Source organism: Primulina eburnea, chromosome 3 (assembly GCF_022965805.1).
Source record: "Primulina eburnea isolate SZY01 chromosome 3, ASM2296580v1, whole genome shotgun sequence".
NCBI lineage: Eukaryota > Viridiplantae > Streptophyta > Magnoliopsida > Lamiales > Gesneriaceae > Primulina > Primulina eburnea.
In genome coordinates this window covers 15,826,491-15,844,943 of record NC_133103.1, presented here as the reverse complement: position 1 = coordinate 15,844,943, position 18,453 = coordinate 15,826,491, and the positions used below count along the sequence as shown (strand labels likewise).

The 18,453-nt window shown below is 32.1% G+C and overlaps 1 protein-coding gene across 1 annotated transcript; it reads right to left on the bottom strand.

Annotated features, from left to right (window-relative positions):
• Positions 1-558: 558 nt before the first annotated feature.
• LOC140826948 (serine carboxypeptidase-like 13) lies at positions 559-14,463 on the bottom strand. The gene is made up of 14 exons (XM_073189506.1): positions 14,292-14,463; positions 14,036-14,181; positions 13,442-13,518; positions 13,199-13,321; positions 3,648-3,750; positions 3,537-3,574; positions 3,364-3,465; positions 2,940-3,026; positions 2,386-2,523; positions 1,825-1,896; positions 1,605-1,726; positions 1,027-1,140; positions 879-933; positions 559-785 (listed from the first exon to the last, which is right to left on the bottom strand). Exons 1-14 carry the CDS (start codon positions 14,417-14,419, stop codon positions 702-704), a joined length of 1,389 nt encoding a protein of 462 aa, XP_073045607.1. The 5' UTR covers positions 14,420-14,463; the 3' UTR covers positions 559-701.
• Positions 14,464-18,453: the final 3,990 nt, after the last annotated feature.

Sequence of the window (18,453 nt, the reverse complement as noted above, 5' to 3'; positions counted from 1 at the left end):
TTATTCAATAAACATGTCAGATGCAGAAGATAAGAAATCCAATCTGAGTCCTGATTTAATTTATTTTCCTCTTTTTATAAATAAATATGTGAATTTATTTAGTAGATGTGTAGTACTTAGGGGAGGTAGACATTGCAAGGGGCAAGCGATTGAAATCACAAAACTGTATAAAAATAATAATTTTTTTTTTTTTAAAATCGACCATGAATGCAAAAAAATTTCCAGTAGAATCCACAATACACCCTCCACCTAGGCCCAAGCCACGAGAACCACCTGTTACGCTTGAGTCGGACACAATTGCAAACAAAACAGTCACAACTCCAACAAGAACATGGGGGCTGGAATTGGAACACATGTGAAGACTATGTCACTTCACTTTCTTCCTACGCCGATCAAAGACCGTAGAAATTCTTGAGATTGTATTGTTTGACACTCTGTTGGGTGAGAGTTTGAGCCCTCGAAGCTTAGTAAAAAAGAATGCCAAATATCAATTTTATTTCATTATGTGGAAGTGTTTACTTACAAGGTGTAGTTTGTATCAGCGGCGTATATGCTTTATACATTGGCTGTGCTCTTCTAATTCAATACCGATAGTGGAAATATAGTGCACTACGTTGATAATCCACATGGACCAGCAAGCACGTACACTTATTAATGATAAGAAAATCCATGCATGTATGGCTCCATACCAACATTTTTCTCTACAGTGGAAACAAAGAGAGCCATCTCTTTATCATTGCAAGACATTGTTTGGGCATGTATTCCGGAGCTGTGTGACCTGCACCCTACAAAACAATAGCATCGAGTCACATGCTACCATTCACTAGCTTCTTCACTTCATCCCTATAAAGATCACGCATAGAGCTGATTTTTCTTGCCTTCACAGTAGCGAAGGTGATGTAGGCTTCTCCGTTTTTATATTTCTCTGTGTATCTATAACAGGAACATAGCAAACCAAATTTTAAAAACCATTAGAATGTAGTAATATGAAATCTGTGGCCGCAGGATCAAGAATTGAAAGCAAACCCTGCGACTTGGCCATCGACGGTCCAAGGCCTCCAGTTATCTTCAACGGTGAGATTGAGAGAGCGTATCCATTTTATTGTACCGATGTACGGAACAAGCATATCATGGTCCCCGCTGGAGAGAAGAAATACAAAATTTTAGTTCAGAGGGTAATATTGTTCTGTGATCGATGAAAATTAAACCTGGTGATGGAAAAGTATTACTATAGGAAGTGATATTGTGTGATGAAAATGTGTGGGTAACAAACAAATATATTTAAGTAGATCCAGTCTATACTTTTATGCATCCAGCGATCGCCACTCGACAAGAAATATTTCTCCTGGTAAAGTATAATAGAGCATGCCGTTATCAAGTTGGCGCTAATTCGACACATGTTTATAGACATATCCAAACATATGATCTAATTCTGTGGTAAATTCGGACCATGACAAATTTTAAATGAATTCATCATTGGATTGTAACACACATATGTGATTCACAAAAACTGATTTCAAGCTTTGTGATCCGGTCTCAACTTCGTCGAAGTGGAAACCTGATTCAAAACCGCTTTTGCAAGGAAAAAAGTACACGAGGATCACCTGTACACCAAACTTTGAAAGCCTTTCTGATTTAGCATTTGATGATACTGGATAACGCTAGCGACATTAATCTCGTAACCGGATAAGCTTTTGTTACATCTTATCCATTCTCGTATGGTTCCCTGTTTGTTGAAATAAAGCATACATACATGACATAAAAAAATTTGTAGTTTTATCAAAATATAAAAAATCTCTTCATTTTAAGGTAGTGCATACGTACATTTCTGACGTAAAGAGCCTCTTGCACAGTTTGATCATTTGCCCAGACAGCAGAATCCGAGTAATTATTATTCTACAACCAACAAGATTTCATCCTTACAATACTCAAGAAAATTCATAGCCACATCTTTTAAAAATAACTAGTAAAACAAACTCTTGAAATCAATATTAGTATTCAAAAAGTTCAGCAAATGATTATATGCATAAAACTAAATTTAGTAATTTTCATATTAAAAAATCCAAGATGTCGAAATCCGTTGATCTTATGATAAAATTGCCTTGATCCGATTAAAAGGGCTCCATATTTACGCTTAATAGTTTCTTCAAATACACACTTCTATTGAAATGAATATGGAATCTTCAAAATAAAAAAAAAAAAAAAATCATATGAATTCTTACAACTTACTTGGTGATAGGTTTATATATTTTGCATAAATCAAAATATAACCTATAATTTTTCTCTCATACAATCGGAGGTTTTTAAAATTTATGTGAAAGAGTTCTTAGTCATTTTTCATATTATACTACGAAGACAGGTCATAGGAAAAGTTAAAGAAATTACACGACACCGTTGCTCCTCTTGTTTTAACATGAAGAGTAAATCGTCGGGATCATCATCTTCAACAATATAATCGCGTTTCGGTGAAAGCAGATTACAGTTTGGATCCAAAATGTGGGCATGGTTGACGTTCTTTGTGCACTGCATTCATATTACGGTAACAGTTGCCATAAATCATAGAGCAAATAAAATGAAGAACATGCACGCAGTGCTTGTTTTCAGTTTCCTAAAATACTTTCTCATCCCCCAAAACATAAATAAAAACTATCATTTTCTTTTTATTCACTTCCTCCAAACCAAGTTTCGAAACATTTTCGTATTTTCGAACATAATCAGTAATTTTGACTAAAGTTTTCATCATTTCCAACTTTCCAAAGTTTTTATTTTAACCTCATATTTTTTAAATTTTATGCAACCATGCTGACATTATTGGACACTTGCAATAAATTTTTTTCCTTCCAAGATAAAATTAAACATACTTTTTATTCCTCCAAAACTCTACTCCTACCCCAAAAAAACACAAAAAAAGAAGTAAAATCTTGTAGTTTTTATTTTACCTCACCACATAGATGAATAGCATAACGGCATTCTGCACTACTTGTATCTTGATCGCTGTAGTTCCCATTACAGCTGCTTTTTGCTAACTGAAAATAGGAAAAGAATTCACCCCTTATACACCGCATTTTATTTAAAGCATCAGCCCATATTTGATATTACCTTGCATGCAACATTGAGTAGATTTTTGCTTAGTTTGTATCGTTTGACAGCATGCATGTTACACTATCCTCGAACAAACTTGTCTAGAATATATATAAGTGATCAGAGATTGGGCACATATGTCATGTGAGTGGCTAAATCAATGTTCGAATCGAATTAATTAGAAACTCACGTACAGTCAAATTAATCAGATGAGCATAATCTAATTCAAACTCAACTCGGACTCGATAAAATACCTCTCAGGGATAATGCGGGGCATTTTACCTCAAAATATTCATCTGATATGAGTGACATCCGATGAGCATAAGGGAACTTTTCATTAACATCCAAGGCTTCATCTGCTTTAGGATTTCCAATGAAATATCCCTGGTTCAATTTTTTCGTCAAGTGAGTTTTTTTTTCAATGAATAGGATTATGTTATGAAAGTAATGTGTACTTGGAGGTTCATTCGTTGCTCCAGCCCTCCACCATTTCCTAAGTTAATGTGACAACATGGTCAAATTTCTGGATGAATAGAATATAATAATTAATCGATGGTAAAATTTACCCATTGCAATTTCTAAAGCAAGCAAGGTTACAGTTTTGCCTCCGTAGGAATCACCTCCAATGTACAGTCGATTCTTGATGAATCTTGGATGGATCGATAACCACTGGATTGTAAGAACAAAAATATTTTTAAAGATATATTTTCATCTGTCTAAATTTATCTACCAAGCATTTTAATCCCTCCATCTCATGTATTTAGTCTAATTGGTGTTGCCACACACATTAACAAAATTATTGGAACAATAAGTTTTATGCATAAAATTCTCATTTTGTTAAAAGTAGAAATTTAAAGTAAAAAGTAAAAATCTCAAACTCACAAAATATATTAAACTGCACATTTAATAAAATTTTCTCCGCTCAATTGTGTTTTTTATTCACAAATTGAGAGACAAATTTATAGAATTTCTTTTGAAATAAGTCAAAAATAAATATATCATTAGATACATCATCACACATTAATTTTTTATATTTATAACTTTTATTTTCAACACTCCCTCTTGTGATGATGATCATGATACAATGATTGTCTTCATTACGTGTTTTTTATACTGTCTCGTTAAAATTCTTACTAGGAAAAAACCATTGACATAAAAACCATAGTAAGGGAAAAATGGTGCAGTCACGTAAACTTCCTCTCATGTTAACACGAACGATTCTTCACAAATTTCGTAGATTGCGCATTCCAATGTTATATATATGCTTTCTGAATATTGTCGTAGATATCTGATGAGTTTTCACTTGATTGAATGTAACGAATATCAATATCTTTATTCTTCTAAAGCTCTTGGGTGAATGCGAGGAACTTAGGGGGAATATGTTTAGTTCTGGCGCTTTTTATGTATCATTCTTTCATTTGAGTAACACATGCAACATTATCTTCATATAGTGTCATAGATATCTTGTCGAATGATAATCTGCATGAGATTTGGATATGTTGGGTCATTGATTTTTAGCCACACACATTCATGACATGCTTCATGTAGTGCAATAATCTCGATGTTATTTACCCAACATCAGCATAACAAATTATACTTTGATTGAAATCTTTTGAATACAAAATTTCTAAGTCTGTCGTTCATCTTAGATAACGGAATATATGTTTAATTTCGTTATAGTGTCTTTTTGTTGGATATGAGCTAAATCTTGTCAATAATTTTACAACAAAAGATATACCAGGTCGGGTACAATTTGCAAGATACATAAGGACGCTAATAACACTTATATGATAGTTCTGGACCAAGAATAACTTCATCATCTTCACATGGACCAAGCGATAAGTTCAGAATATATTGCAAATCCACACACTCTATATTGTTGTTCTAGAGTTATATCTGATGCGTGAAAAGTGGAAAATTTTTTTTCAAGCATTTCCGATTCCACAACCTCATGTCCACAAAATTTAAATTGCGAGATTATTCGATACATTGTCGAGTTGTAATCACCGACTTTATTAAAATTTTGAAATCTTAATGTATTTCATTCGTCATGGACAGTCGAAAGTATAACTTCTCTTATATGTTCAAATCTTTCCTTTAGTCCTTTCCATAAAGTCGTAAGATATTTTTCAATGAGATATTCATATTTAATCCTTCATCAAGATGGCAACACAAAATTATCTTAGCTTTTGTTTTTTCTTGTGATGATGAGAGACAATTTTCTTTAATGGTCTCATTTAGAGTCTAGACCCAATGACTCAAAATGTATTTCTACATCGAAAGTTCAAGGCATATAAATTTTTCCCATAATTTCGAGTGCAACGAATCCGAGTTTTGTCAAATTTAACACGATGCTACTATAAAAATAACAATGCATTTTATTAGTTAAGTTCTAAATCTATTAATATGGCAATACAAAGTAACAAATAAATTATAAGTACAAGCATTCTTAAAAATAAAGAAAAAACGCGAGGCGGATATTCTCCGAATAATACAAGACTAGTGAGTATAATAACCAAAATAATTATAATAAATAACCTTGAAATAACCACCTTCTTTTTCTTCGAAAAATTGATGAAGAAAAATTTTAGTGAAGAAGAGTAAATTTGGAGTAATTGAATGTGTTTGTGAAATTATATTTATAGATAAAAACTAGCCGTTTATGACTGTTTACAAAATCTTAAAAAAATAAATGCATGTATATATGTATAATTTTATAGTAATAATATGATGTAATGTTAATAATGTTTATTAATAATGTTTATTAATTATGTATATCACATCACATTATTATAATGAGGTGTCAATGTCTCTTTTTATATAACACGGTGACATTATACAAATATATATAATTATATAACACAATAATAATAAATAAACAACGAAATAATCGCATTACGTTATTATAATGAGGTGTCATAAACTCCTTTTATACAATAATAAGATATTATTCAAATATATATACACATATACAATAAATAAACAATAACACAATAAAAATATATAAACAATGTAATAATATAATCACATCACGTTATTATAGGTGTCATAAACTCTTTTTATATAATAACATGATATTATATATTATATATATACACAATAAAAATAAATAAACAGTAAAATAAATGTTCTTAATTTTGAATATTGTTACATTTGTCTTGTGTTTTGGAGCTTAAAAGGATATGGAGAACCTTCGAGTATCGTGATGATAACGTGTTAAATATAAAAATTTACGGTAAAAAGCAAAAATCTCAAACTCACAAAATATATTAAACTACATATTTTATAAAATTTTCTTCACTCAATTGTGTTTTTTCTTCACAAATTGAGAGACATATTTATAAAATTTCTTTGGAAATAATCCAAAAATAAATATATCATTACATACATCATCACACATTAATTTTCAATATTTATAACTCTTATTTTCAACACATTTCACCCTTTTTAAGTAGTGTTTTAATTAATGTTGTATCAAAACTTGTTGGAAATAATTAATCTATTTAATGAATAAAAATAGGTTGACAAAAGAACACACCCGACTATATATTTGAGACAGATAAATAAGAAAATATTGTTGAAAATATAATATTAAAATATGTATGTTGAATGTTGAATGTTGAAAATTAGGTAAAATTAGGTGTTGAATATTGAAAATTAGTGTGTGATGATGTATGTAATGAGGTAATTTATTTTGGAATATTTGTATATGAAACTCTATAAATAGAGCACTCATTTGTGAATGAAATAACAATTGAGTTGAGAGAAAAATATTATAAAGTGTGTAGTTTGATAATTTTGAGAGTTTGAGATTTTTACTTTTTACCGTAAATTTTTACTTTTTCACAACACGTTATCAGCACGAAGCTCTAAAAGTCCTACATATTTTTCCAAGCTCCAAACAGAAGAAAAAGGTAACAAAAGTAATTATATTTATTTTACTGTTATTTGTTTATTGTGTATTTATTTAATATACAATATAATGTTATTATTAGAAATAATAAAAATAAATTTTTCATAAACTTGTTATAAATCCTGGGAGGATGTTAAGACGACATCCCACACTCCCGGCAAGGGATACGACAAGTATAAAAGCCTATAAGGTTTTTAAACAAAATAAATTATGACAGTCGTTATAATATTATGATATGATATATATAATTATTTAAACATGTCTAATATTATATATACCATATTATTACCATAAAATTATACAAATACATACATTTATTCTTTTATTCACCAACGGTCATAAACGGTAACAAAACGGCTAGTTTTTGCCCTATAAATATGATCTCTCAAACTCATTCAATCACCCCAACTTTCTCTTCTTCTCTAAAAATTATTCTTCATCAAATTTTCGGAGAAAAAAGAAGATGGCTTTCGCAAGGTTATTTTTAATTATTTTAGTTATCATACTCACGAGTCTTGTATTTATCGGAGAATATCATCCTCGTGTGTTTTCTTTATTTTTACGAATACTTGTACTTGTTGTTTATCCATTACTTTGTATTGCAATATTCATTAACTAATAAAATGCATCGTGATTTTTAGTACCACCATGGCAAACTTGACAAAGCTCGAATTCATCGCTCTTGACATTACTGGGAAAAATTATATGCCATGGACTCTAGATGTAGAAATGCATCTTGAGTCATTGGGTCTAAGCGAGACCATTAAAGAAAATGGCATATGCACGTCACAAGAAAAGGCAAGAGCCATAATATTTTTACGTCGACATCTCGACGATGGATTGAAATGTGAATATCTGACTGAAAAAAATCCCATGGCTTTGTGGAAGGGATTAAAAGAAAGATTTGAACATATAAGAGAAGTTATACTTCCGACCGCCCGGGATGAATGGAATACATTAAGATTCCAAGACTTTAAAAAAGTCAGTGATTACAATTCGGCGATGTATAGAATAATCTCGCAATTGAAATTTTGTGGTCATGAGATTACTGAATCTGAGATGCTTGAAAAAACATTTTCCACATTTCATGCATCAAATATTACTCTACAGCAACAATATAGAGTACGTGGATTTGCCAGATATTCTGAACTCATCGCTTGTCTTCTTGTGGCGGAAAAGAACAACGAGCTTCTAGTGAGAAATCATCAGTCCCGACCCACTGGATCAACAGCATTTCCCGAAGTAAATGCTGTAAATAAAAATGAATTTAAACCTCGAAACCAAAATCAAATTCAAAGACAAGATTTTGGTCGAGGTCGAGGTCGAGGTCGTGGACGTGGACGTGGACGTGGATTTGGTCGTGGTCGTGGTCGTGGTCGAGGCCGTGGTTTTGAAAATAATAGAGATAGTTATTTTTATAACTCATCTCAAAAGAGCGTCCCAAACCATCCACAGAAAAGGCATCATGAGAATACAAGTGTTAATGAGGATCACTCAAAAAGATATGAAAGTTCTTGTTACAGATGTGGTACTCCAGGACATTGGTCCAAAGTTTGTCGAGCCCCTGAGCACCTTTGTAAACTTTATAAAGAATCATTAAAGGGGAAAGAAAAGGAGACCAACTTCACTGAACGCAGTGACCGTTTGAGTGATTCAACTCATCTTGATGCTGGTGATTTTATGAATGATTTCTCTGGAAATGATCAACATCTTGGTGGGATAGAAATGAACAATTTTGATGCTGCAGATTTTCTAAATGATTTTTCTGAAAATGAACAATATAGTGGTAGAATATAAATGTACAATAATTTGTTTTTCATGTATTCATAGAATAATGTTTTATTGTATAATTATGATATGTGTTATATTTAAATATATATTGCCAGTAATTTATTTCATTGCATATTTTTTTTGAAGTTCAAATATGGAAAATGCAATGAGCAAAACTGAAGTTTGCATACCCGATAGTGGTACAACGCACACTATCCTCCGAGATAAAAGATATTTCTTGGAACTAAAACCAACAAAAACAACGGTGAATACAATATCAGGTCCAGTAGACTTGATTAAAGGATGTGGTAAAGCACAATTTTTGTTACCTAATGGTACAAAATTTTTGATCAATGATGCTTTATATTCATCACAATCGAAAAGAAATTTGTTGAGTTTTAATGATATATATTCCCATGGGTATGATACTCAAACAATGAATGAAGTGAATGAGAAATATATGTGTCTTATCACATATAAATCAGGAAAGAAATATGTGATTGAAAAATTACCAATGCTCCCTACTGGATTGCATTATACACATACAAGTCCCATTGAATCAAACATGGTAGTTGATAATTCTTCGATATTAACCAATTGGCATGATCGATTGGGACATCCTGGTTCAACAATGATGCGAAGAATTATAGAAAATACACATGGTCATCCGTTGAAAGACCAGAAGATCTTTCAGAATAATAAGTTTCAATGTAAAGCTTGTTCTCTCGGAAAACTTATTATAAGACCATCACCAGGCAAAATCCAAACTGAATCACCAATGTTTCTTGAACGTATTCAGGGTGATATTTGTGGACCAATCCATCCACCATGTGGACCATTCAGATACTTTATGGTATTGATTGATGCCTCCAGCAGATGGTCACATGTATGTTTATTATCAACTCGAAATGTTGCATTTGCAAGATTACTTGCTCAAATAATAAAATTGAGAAATCAATTTCCCGATTATACAATCAAGAAAATTAGACTTGATAATGCTGGTGAATTTACTTCCCAGACTTTCAATGATTATTGTATGTCTATGGGAATCATTGTTGAGCATCATGTTGCTCATGTACATACACAGAATGGATTGGCTGAATCATTGATTAAACGTCTGCAAATGATTGCTAGACCAATGATTATGAAAACAAAACTCCCTATTTCTATATGGGGACATGCAATTTTACATGCCGCTGCATTAATTCGCATCAGACCAAGTGCATATCATAAATACTCCCCAATACAGCTTGCATTTGGTAAAGAACCAGACATTTCTCATCTGAGAATTTTTGGATGTATGGTGTATGTGCCTATTGCACCACCGCAACGAAAGAAAATGGGACCTCAAAGAAAGGTTGGAATTTATATCGGTTATGATAGTCCATCAATCATTCGATATCTTGAACCTCAGACAGGAGACGTGTTCACAGCACGTTTTGCTGATTGTCATTTTAATGAGGAAATCTTCCCAATGTTAGGGGGAGAACAGAAACATACCGAAAAGGAAATTACGTGGTATGTATCATCATTGTTACATATGGATCCAAGAACAAAACAATGTGAAAAGGATGTACAGCAGATTGTGCACTTGCAAAGAATAGCAAATCAAATACCAGATGCATTTGCAGACACAAAAGGGGTAACTAAATCATATATACATGCTGCAAATGCCCCTGCTCGAATTGAAATTCCAAAGAAACAAATGGAAGATACTCATGATGTCATTAAACGCCTGAAGCGTGGAAAGCCAGTCGGTTCCAAGGATAAAAATCCTCGTAAAAGAAAATTCATAGAGAAACACGATGATCACAAAATAAAGAATGATGTTTCTGAAGAAACACATGATGATCACAAAATAGAGAATGATGTTCCTGAAGAAACACATGATGATGAAAATGTTCTGTCAGAACCACAAACTGACGAGAATCATGAAATCTCTATCAATTACATTAATACTGGAAAAATATGGAATCGAAAAGATATAGAAGAAATTGATGATATATTTTCTTATAATGTGGCAATCGATATCATAAATGATAACGAAGATCATGAACCAAAATCTTTTGGTGAATGTAAAAATCGGCAGGATTGGATAAAATGGAAAGATGCCATCCAGGTTGAATTGGATTCGCTAAATAAACGTAATGTTTTTGGACCTATAGTCCTTACACCTGAAGGTGTAAAACCTGTTGGATACAAATGGGTTTTTATTCGAAAGCGAAATGAGAAAAATGAAATAGTAAGATATAAAGCTCGACTTGTTGCACAAGGTTTTTCTCAAAGGCCTGGAATTGATTATGAAGAAACGTATTCTCCTGTGATGGATGCAATTACGTTTCGGTATTTGATTAGCTTGGCGGTATCTGAAAATTTAGAAATGCATCTTATGGATGTTGTTACAGCTTACTTATATGGATCACTTGATAGTAATATATATATGAAAATCCCTGAAGGATTTAAGATGCCTGAAGCACAAAGTTCAAAACCCAGAGAATGTTATTCTGTGAAATTACAAAGATCATTATATGGGTTAAAGCAATCCGGCCGAATGTGGTATAATCGGCTAAGTGATCACTTGATGAAGAAGGGATATGTAAATAATTCAATATGCCCTTGTGTTTTCATTAAGAAAACAACATCCGGATGCGTAATTATTGCTGTATATGTTGACGATTTAAACATCATTGGAACGAGTAAGGAAATTCAAGAAGTTGTGTCATACTTGAAGGAAGAATTTGAAATGAAGGATCTTGGAAAAACCAAGTATTGTCTGGGTTTGCAAATTGAACAAAAAGAATGTGGAATGTTTGTTCACAAGACAAATTATACAGAAAAGATCCTTAAACGTTTTAATATGGATAAATCAAATCCTTTAAGTATTCCAATGGTTGTTAGATCATTAAACATAGAAAAGGATCCATTCCGTCCATGTGAAGATGATGAAGATATTCTTGGTCCAGAAGTACCATATCTAAGTGCCATCGGTGCCCTTATGTACCTTACAAATTGTACAAGGCCTGATATATCTTTTGCCGTGAATCTGTTGGCAAGATTTAGCACATATCCAACAAAGAGACACTGGAATGGAATTAAACATATATTCCGTTATCTACGAGGAACGACAGACTTGGGACTTTTGTATTCAAAAGATGCTAATCCAAGTATAATTGGTTATGCTGATGCTGGATACTTATCTGATCCACACAAGGCACGTTCCCAAACTGGATATGTATTTACTCGTGGAGGCACTGCAATTTCTTGGCGTTCACAGAAACAAACACTAGTAACAACTTCATCAAATCATGCCGAGATTATTGCACTACATGAAGCAAGCCGTGAATGTGTGTGGTTAAAATCAATGACCCAACATATCCAAATCTCATGCGGATTATCATTCGACGAGAAACCTGTGATACTATATGAAGATAATGCTGCATGTGTTGCTCAAATGAAAGAATGATACATAAAAAGCGACAGAACTAAACATATTCCTCCTAAGTTCTTCGCATTCACCAAGGAGCTTGAGAAGAATAAATGTATTGATGTTCGTCACATTCGATCAAGTGAAAACTCATCAGATCTCTTCACAAAGGCACTTCCTACGTCAATATTCAGAAAGCACATATATAATATTGGGATGCGCAATCTACGAAATTTGTGAAGAACTGTTCATGTCAACATCAGGGGGAGTTTACGTGACTGCACTCTTTTTCCCTTACTATGGTTTTTATCCCAATGGGTTTTTCCAAGTAAGGTTTTTAACGAGGCAGTATAAAAACACGTAATGAAGACAATCATTATGATCATCATCACAAGGGGGAGTGTTGAAAATATAATATTAAAATATGTATGTTGAATGTTGAATGTTGAAAATTAGGTAAAATTAGGTGTTGAATATTGAAAATTAGTGTGTGATGATGTATGTAATGAGGTAATTTATTTTGGAATATTTGTATATGAAACTCTATAAATAGAGCACTCATTTGTGAATGAAATAACAATTGAGTTGAGAGAAAAATATTATAACGTGTGTAGTTTGATAATTTTGAGAGTTTGAGATTTTTACTTTTTACCGTAAATTTTTACTTTTTCACAACAAATATAAGCTATGTGAGACATAGAGAATATCTCTTTTCAATTTGAGAACCCTATTAAATAATTCTATGTCACTATCTCTTCCCAAGTCAAGTTGTCACCTGCCTGCCCTTCTGATCCTGTGCTCACGTCCAAATAAAAAATAAAAATAAACCACCAATCTCACGTGTCTTCGACCAAGTGTGGTTGAATACCAGAATCCTGTGCTCCATTTAATTTCTTAAAATTAAAATTATAATTAAATATTTCATCCTAAACGTCCCAAAAATATGGTGCAGTATCTATATTTAGTATTATTTTTTGCAAAAATGAATCCGGATTCAGAGAAAAACTTACCTTCTTCAAGAAAGTGTAGTTATCCATGGTCGCTTTGGTGTCGGAGGAAGTGAAACCTTCTGGGGTGGTTGCATACGAGAATCCAGTCCCAACCGGTGAGTCTATAAATATAATATTGGCAACCTACAAAACCATGCGTGCAGATCATTTTATTTGTCAGTTTGAATATATATATGTATATATATAAATATATATATATATATATATATATATATATATATATATATATATTCCAAACCAAACCTTTGTCCATGAATATGGGTTCAGAATGAGGCGAGGGAAACTTCCATCAAGACTTGAAATATCAAACCGGAGTGGACCTGTACACATGCATGAATTGTTTACAACCCTTTTCACCCACATATGGTCATTAAATTATGGTCTTATCCACACATTAATTTTTTTTATTTTCTTTACGCTTTTGGGTTGTTGGAAATATTAAGATTCCTGAACAATCAAACAAAATAACTCTGGCTCGAGTTCGACTCGAAAACTTTTTCGAAAGTTTTTGAAATATGAATCTAATATTATTGTCAAATGTCCCATTAATTTTGATTATTTAATTTAAATAGTTTTATTGTATGGAAAGATGTGACAACACGAGAACTCAAGTATTTAATAGACAGTTAAATAATAAAAACGCATTGCACGAGATCAGAAGTGCACAATTAGTTTCATTTGTTTAATTCTTGAAACTGATAGTCAAACATAATAAAAAAAAATCCACATTTGTTTAATTCTTGAAAATGATCTTCAAACATAATATTTAATAAATAAATTAACAGTAAAAGATCATGATCAGAGGAGGAAGAAGAAGAAGACGGCGGCTGCACGCACCTATTTCATAAACCAGACCGGAGAAACCAGAGCAACCGGGTCCGCCCGTCAACCAAAGCACAAGCGGATCCTCATCAGGATCTCCTTCGGACTCTACAAAGTAATAGAATAGCTGCACTTGTTCGTCTTCTCCAACTCCAATATATCTGAAACTCTCAGATTATAAATTTATCTATATATATTCAATCCATAAAACAAAATGAATCTCATATAAATGGTTTTTTTTATTAAAAAAATAGAAAGAAAGAAGACCGACCCGGTTTCGAGGTGGAAAGGCAGGGTATCCTCCGGGTAACCCGGAAGAGTGAGGATAATATTAGTAGCAGCTGCAGCGGTGATCAGACAGAGCAACAGAGTAGTAATGCAGTATGGTAATGGCACCATTTCTATTTTCGTTTGCTCTGATTTCGGTAGGCCTGTGATATGGACAGTCGGCCTTGCTTATATTCTAGACCAATTACGAAATATTATTTTCGTCTGAGATATTATTTATTTCATATAAATATTTTGGTCATGCTTATATTCTAGACCAATTACGAAATATTATGAATAAGCTATATAATTTTAACAAATCCATGGTTTTTCTAAAAAAAAATTATAATACTATTAATAGAATAGTAAATAAAATAATAGTAGATAAAGAAGAAAATTTTTAAAACAAAAAACCTGAGTTTGTACCAAAAGACAAGATAAATGAATAAGAGGATATTGAATTAGAATCCGACGAAAATACAATTATCTCAGTTGGCAAAAAAATTTTTAAGACGGTCTCACGGGTCGTATTTTGTGAGACAGATATTTTATTTGGGTCATCCATGAAAAATACTACTTTTTATGTTAAGACTACGTTTGATTTGAAGGATAAAATAATGAAATGATTAAGAGAGAAATGATAAAAAAAATGATTGAAGTAGATAATAATAAAATAATATTATGTTTGGTATAATTGTTAAGAACGAGATAAGTAATAATCTTTTGATGAATTGACGAAATTGCCCTTCCAGTTTTGTGGCGGCGGACGACGGCGGAGTTGGTCGACGGTGGTAGGCCGGCCGGAAGCGGCGACGACGGCAGTCCAGCTATCGGCCGGCGGTCGACCGGCAGGAGGTGGCGGCGGGTGGTCTTGGTGGGCGACGGGCGGCGAGCGGTGGTGGTCGGCCGGCCGTCGGGGGAGGGAAGTGGTTGTGAGTTTGAATTTACAGTGTGTTTGGCAACCAGGATTTGAGAGAATTTCATTGGATTTGGAATTGGATTTGAAAATTCAAGTATTTGAAATTTCATTTGGTGTTTGGTTTAAAATTTAAAAATGATATTTACAAATTCATTTTTCATTTGGAGAAAAAAAGATTCGAATTTAGAATTTTAAAATTTTACTAAACTACCCTTAGAAATCATATAAACATAAATAACTAAAAAAAGTTTAAAAACTAATAATTCTTTTATATTATTTGAATTTGTAAATTCAAAAATTAATTATTATTTATTAATCATAGTGCACATAAAATAATAATTAAAAAATCATCAAACAACTTCAAACTTTAACATGAAATTAATTATTAAACATAATAAGAGTCTTTGGTAATTACTATAATTATTATTATTATATTAATCAGTAAATAACACAAAAAATTTATAAAATTTAAACGAAATCTATCAACTTCTAAAAAAAAGTTAAGGAAAAAAAAAATCTAACCCTTTAGAAACTTTTGGTGGAGAATGATGTGTTGGATAAAAAAATAATTTTATGTTTTTAAAATCCAAATCCCACAAAATCTTATCAAATTTGATGGGATTTGGATATACTTGTCGAAATTCCATGAAATCCCATGAAATCCTAAGTAAATCCGAATCCTTTTTTTTTAGCATCTTGCCAAACAGTAAAAATAGGATTTTGAAATCCAAATCCCATGAAATCCTCTCAAATCCTGGTTGCCAAACACACTGTTAGGATAAGGGTAAAATTGGAAAAATAGGCTGGATTAAGAGTGAGATAAATAATCCTAGGTGGTGAGGAATGATTATTTTATCACACCTAATATAACCTAATAATTCATAGGAGGGATTGACTTGATTAAATAAAAAACGTACCAAACATGTGATTAGGTATGTTAAAATAAAATAAACCTACCTAATCCTGCAAACCAAACACTGCGTAAGAGTATTACTTTTTATTGTGAATATCTGTAGGATTGACCCGTCTCACAGATAAAGATTCGTGAGAACATTTCACAAGAGACCTACTCATCCCAGTTTGTGATTTTGAGACTCTAATATACTTTAGAACTTGAATATTTATGCATTTATTTTAAAATTTTGTATTGATTCGTACTAGACTTGTTTTATTGCCTAAATAAACGATACATAAACAATAAAGGAAATAGATTAGTGAAATATTTCAAAGGAAGACCATTCCGACGTTTTCTCACAGCAGAAAATATTAATAAAAAAAAAAATTTGATTGTTGAATTGAAATTACTAAAAAGTAACATAATCATGTAGTATTTTTCTTAGTTATTATCACATTTTCGAATTATTAGAAAATAATTAGTAAATGTATATATAATTAACGTAGTATCATTTATATTTATAGATATTTAATAAGAAAAATATGCTTAGAAACCAACAAGTTTAATAATTTGTACGAGAATTGATAAAATAGTTCGAACAATTATAGTTTATAGACTATATGAACACAAAAAAGAAAAAGTTTGGCAAGAAATGAAATTTTGGTAAAATATAATGAAAAAAGGGTATTTATTTTTAACTGATATATTTTCACATAGGCACAGACATCAAAGGATCAAATATGAAGATTTTCAATCTGTTATAATCTGTGCTTCTCCCGGTAGGTTTACTACTAATTGGAAACAAGCACCGCTTATATCTTGGCATTGCTTAAGAACAGTCGTTCTAATGTTGCAAGTGCCACTTAGTATTATCTGGAAGTTGCTGACTTTCTGATCGTTGGTGGTTTTGGATTAAAAGAAATTATATTCACAACCTGTTGTATACGACAAAGATCAATGTCAACAGACATGGATGGGTTACTTGTACTTAGAATGCAAAACTAGCATATCTTTGCACTGTGATGTTAGAGTAGATGTCATGTAAGTTATTGTTGGCTAGGGAATTTATTGACTTAAGTATAATAAACAATCTTTATTTTAATATAATTTACTATTTAATGGTTACGTTTTTACTTTATCTGTATACTCATGCAATCAACATAGATAAAATCATTGATTATGCTTTAATAATAATGAATCGTAATTCGATGTTAAAACTCATTTGTAAACACTGCATATTCTAAATTCGTTCCTAGTCGACTCAGCCGCCTAAAACATGGATAAAGGTCGTTTGAGCTCGAGACTAACATCTGTGATGTTGTGTACTGCGTTTCTTGGTAAGGGCATAGAGATGTCCAAACATGCAGATGGGTAGTCATATGATGATTATACCGAACAACCCTCCCTCGGACTTTCTAAGTAGTTATCATTCATCGAGAGGATAAGTCCGTGGTTATGATTGTACACCATTAGTCCTTACGACCTGGGACAACACTGCCGGTCTACATGTTAGGGCTGTGCTTTGACTCGTTTACCGGCTCACTTACGGGTGTGGATATCCTATGTGACATAACAAAATAATAGCACATGAAATCTCTAGCGAGAGTGTATGATGTACATTGGGGAAAAAGTTCTCTAGTTGTACATGCAATGACAATATGAATATTTCATAATTGTATCACATGGTTATCGAATTTAATATGCAACCCTTGATGAACCAATGGTTGCAGATTCGATCGGGATATATGAGATGAAGGGACCGTATTGTACGTTAATCATAACCGATTGGTTCTTGCATGCACTATCAGTGACACCTAGGGAATCATGGGCCGATGCTACTAGATGCTCTTACGATAATTTAATGGGTTTAATCAGAAAATAGTTTCTGACATTCTCATGATCAAATGTTGGTGCATGAAATGTGAGAAAATTAAGGTAAGTCTAGAGTTTAACGATGTGCATTAGTTCAATGTAAAATAATAAATTTTATGGAGTTTAAAAGTCTAGAGTTTAACGATGTGTATTGTTTCTAGAATTTTAATAATTTTTATGAATTTTAAAGTCTAGAGATATTCGATCTAAACTTTTATATACTCTATAAAAATTTAGTGGTATTCAACGTAAACATTTGTAAAATTTTAAAAAGTCATGTGATAATAAACCCTGCCTTTTAGAAACTCTACAAAAATCTATAGATATTCAAACTACCAATAGAATTTTAATGACTCCGTGTAATTCTATTTTGCACAAGAATTAAAACCTAATGTACAACAATAAAATGTCAAAAAATGTATTTGATTCAATCTAAAGATTTGGATGTATTTGAGAAATCTTTCAAACTCGCATACTCAA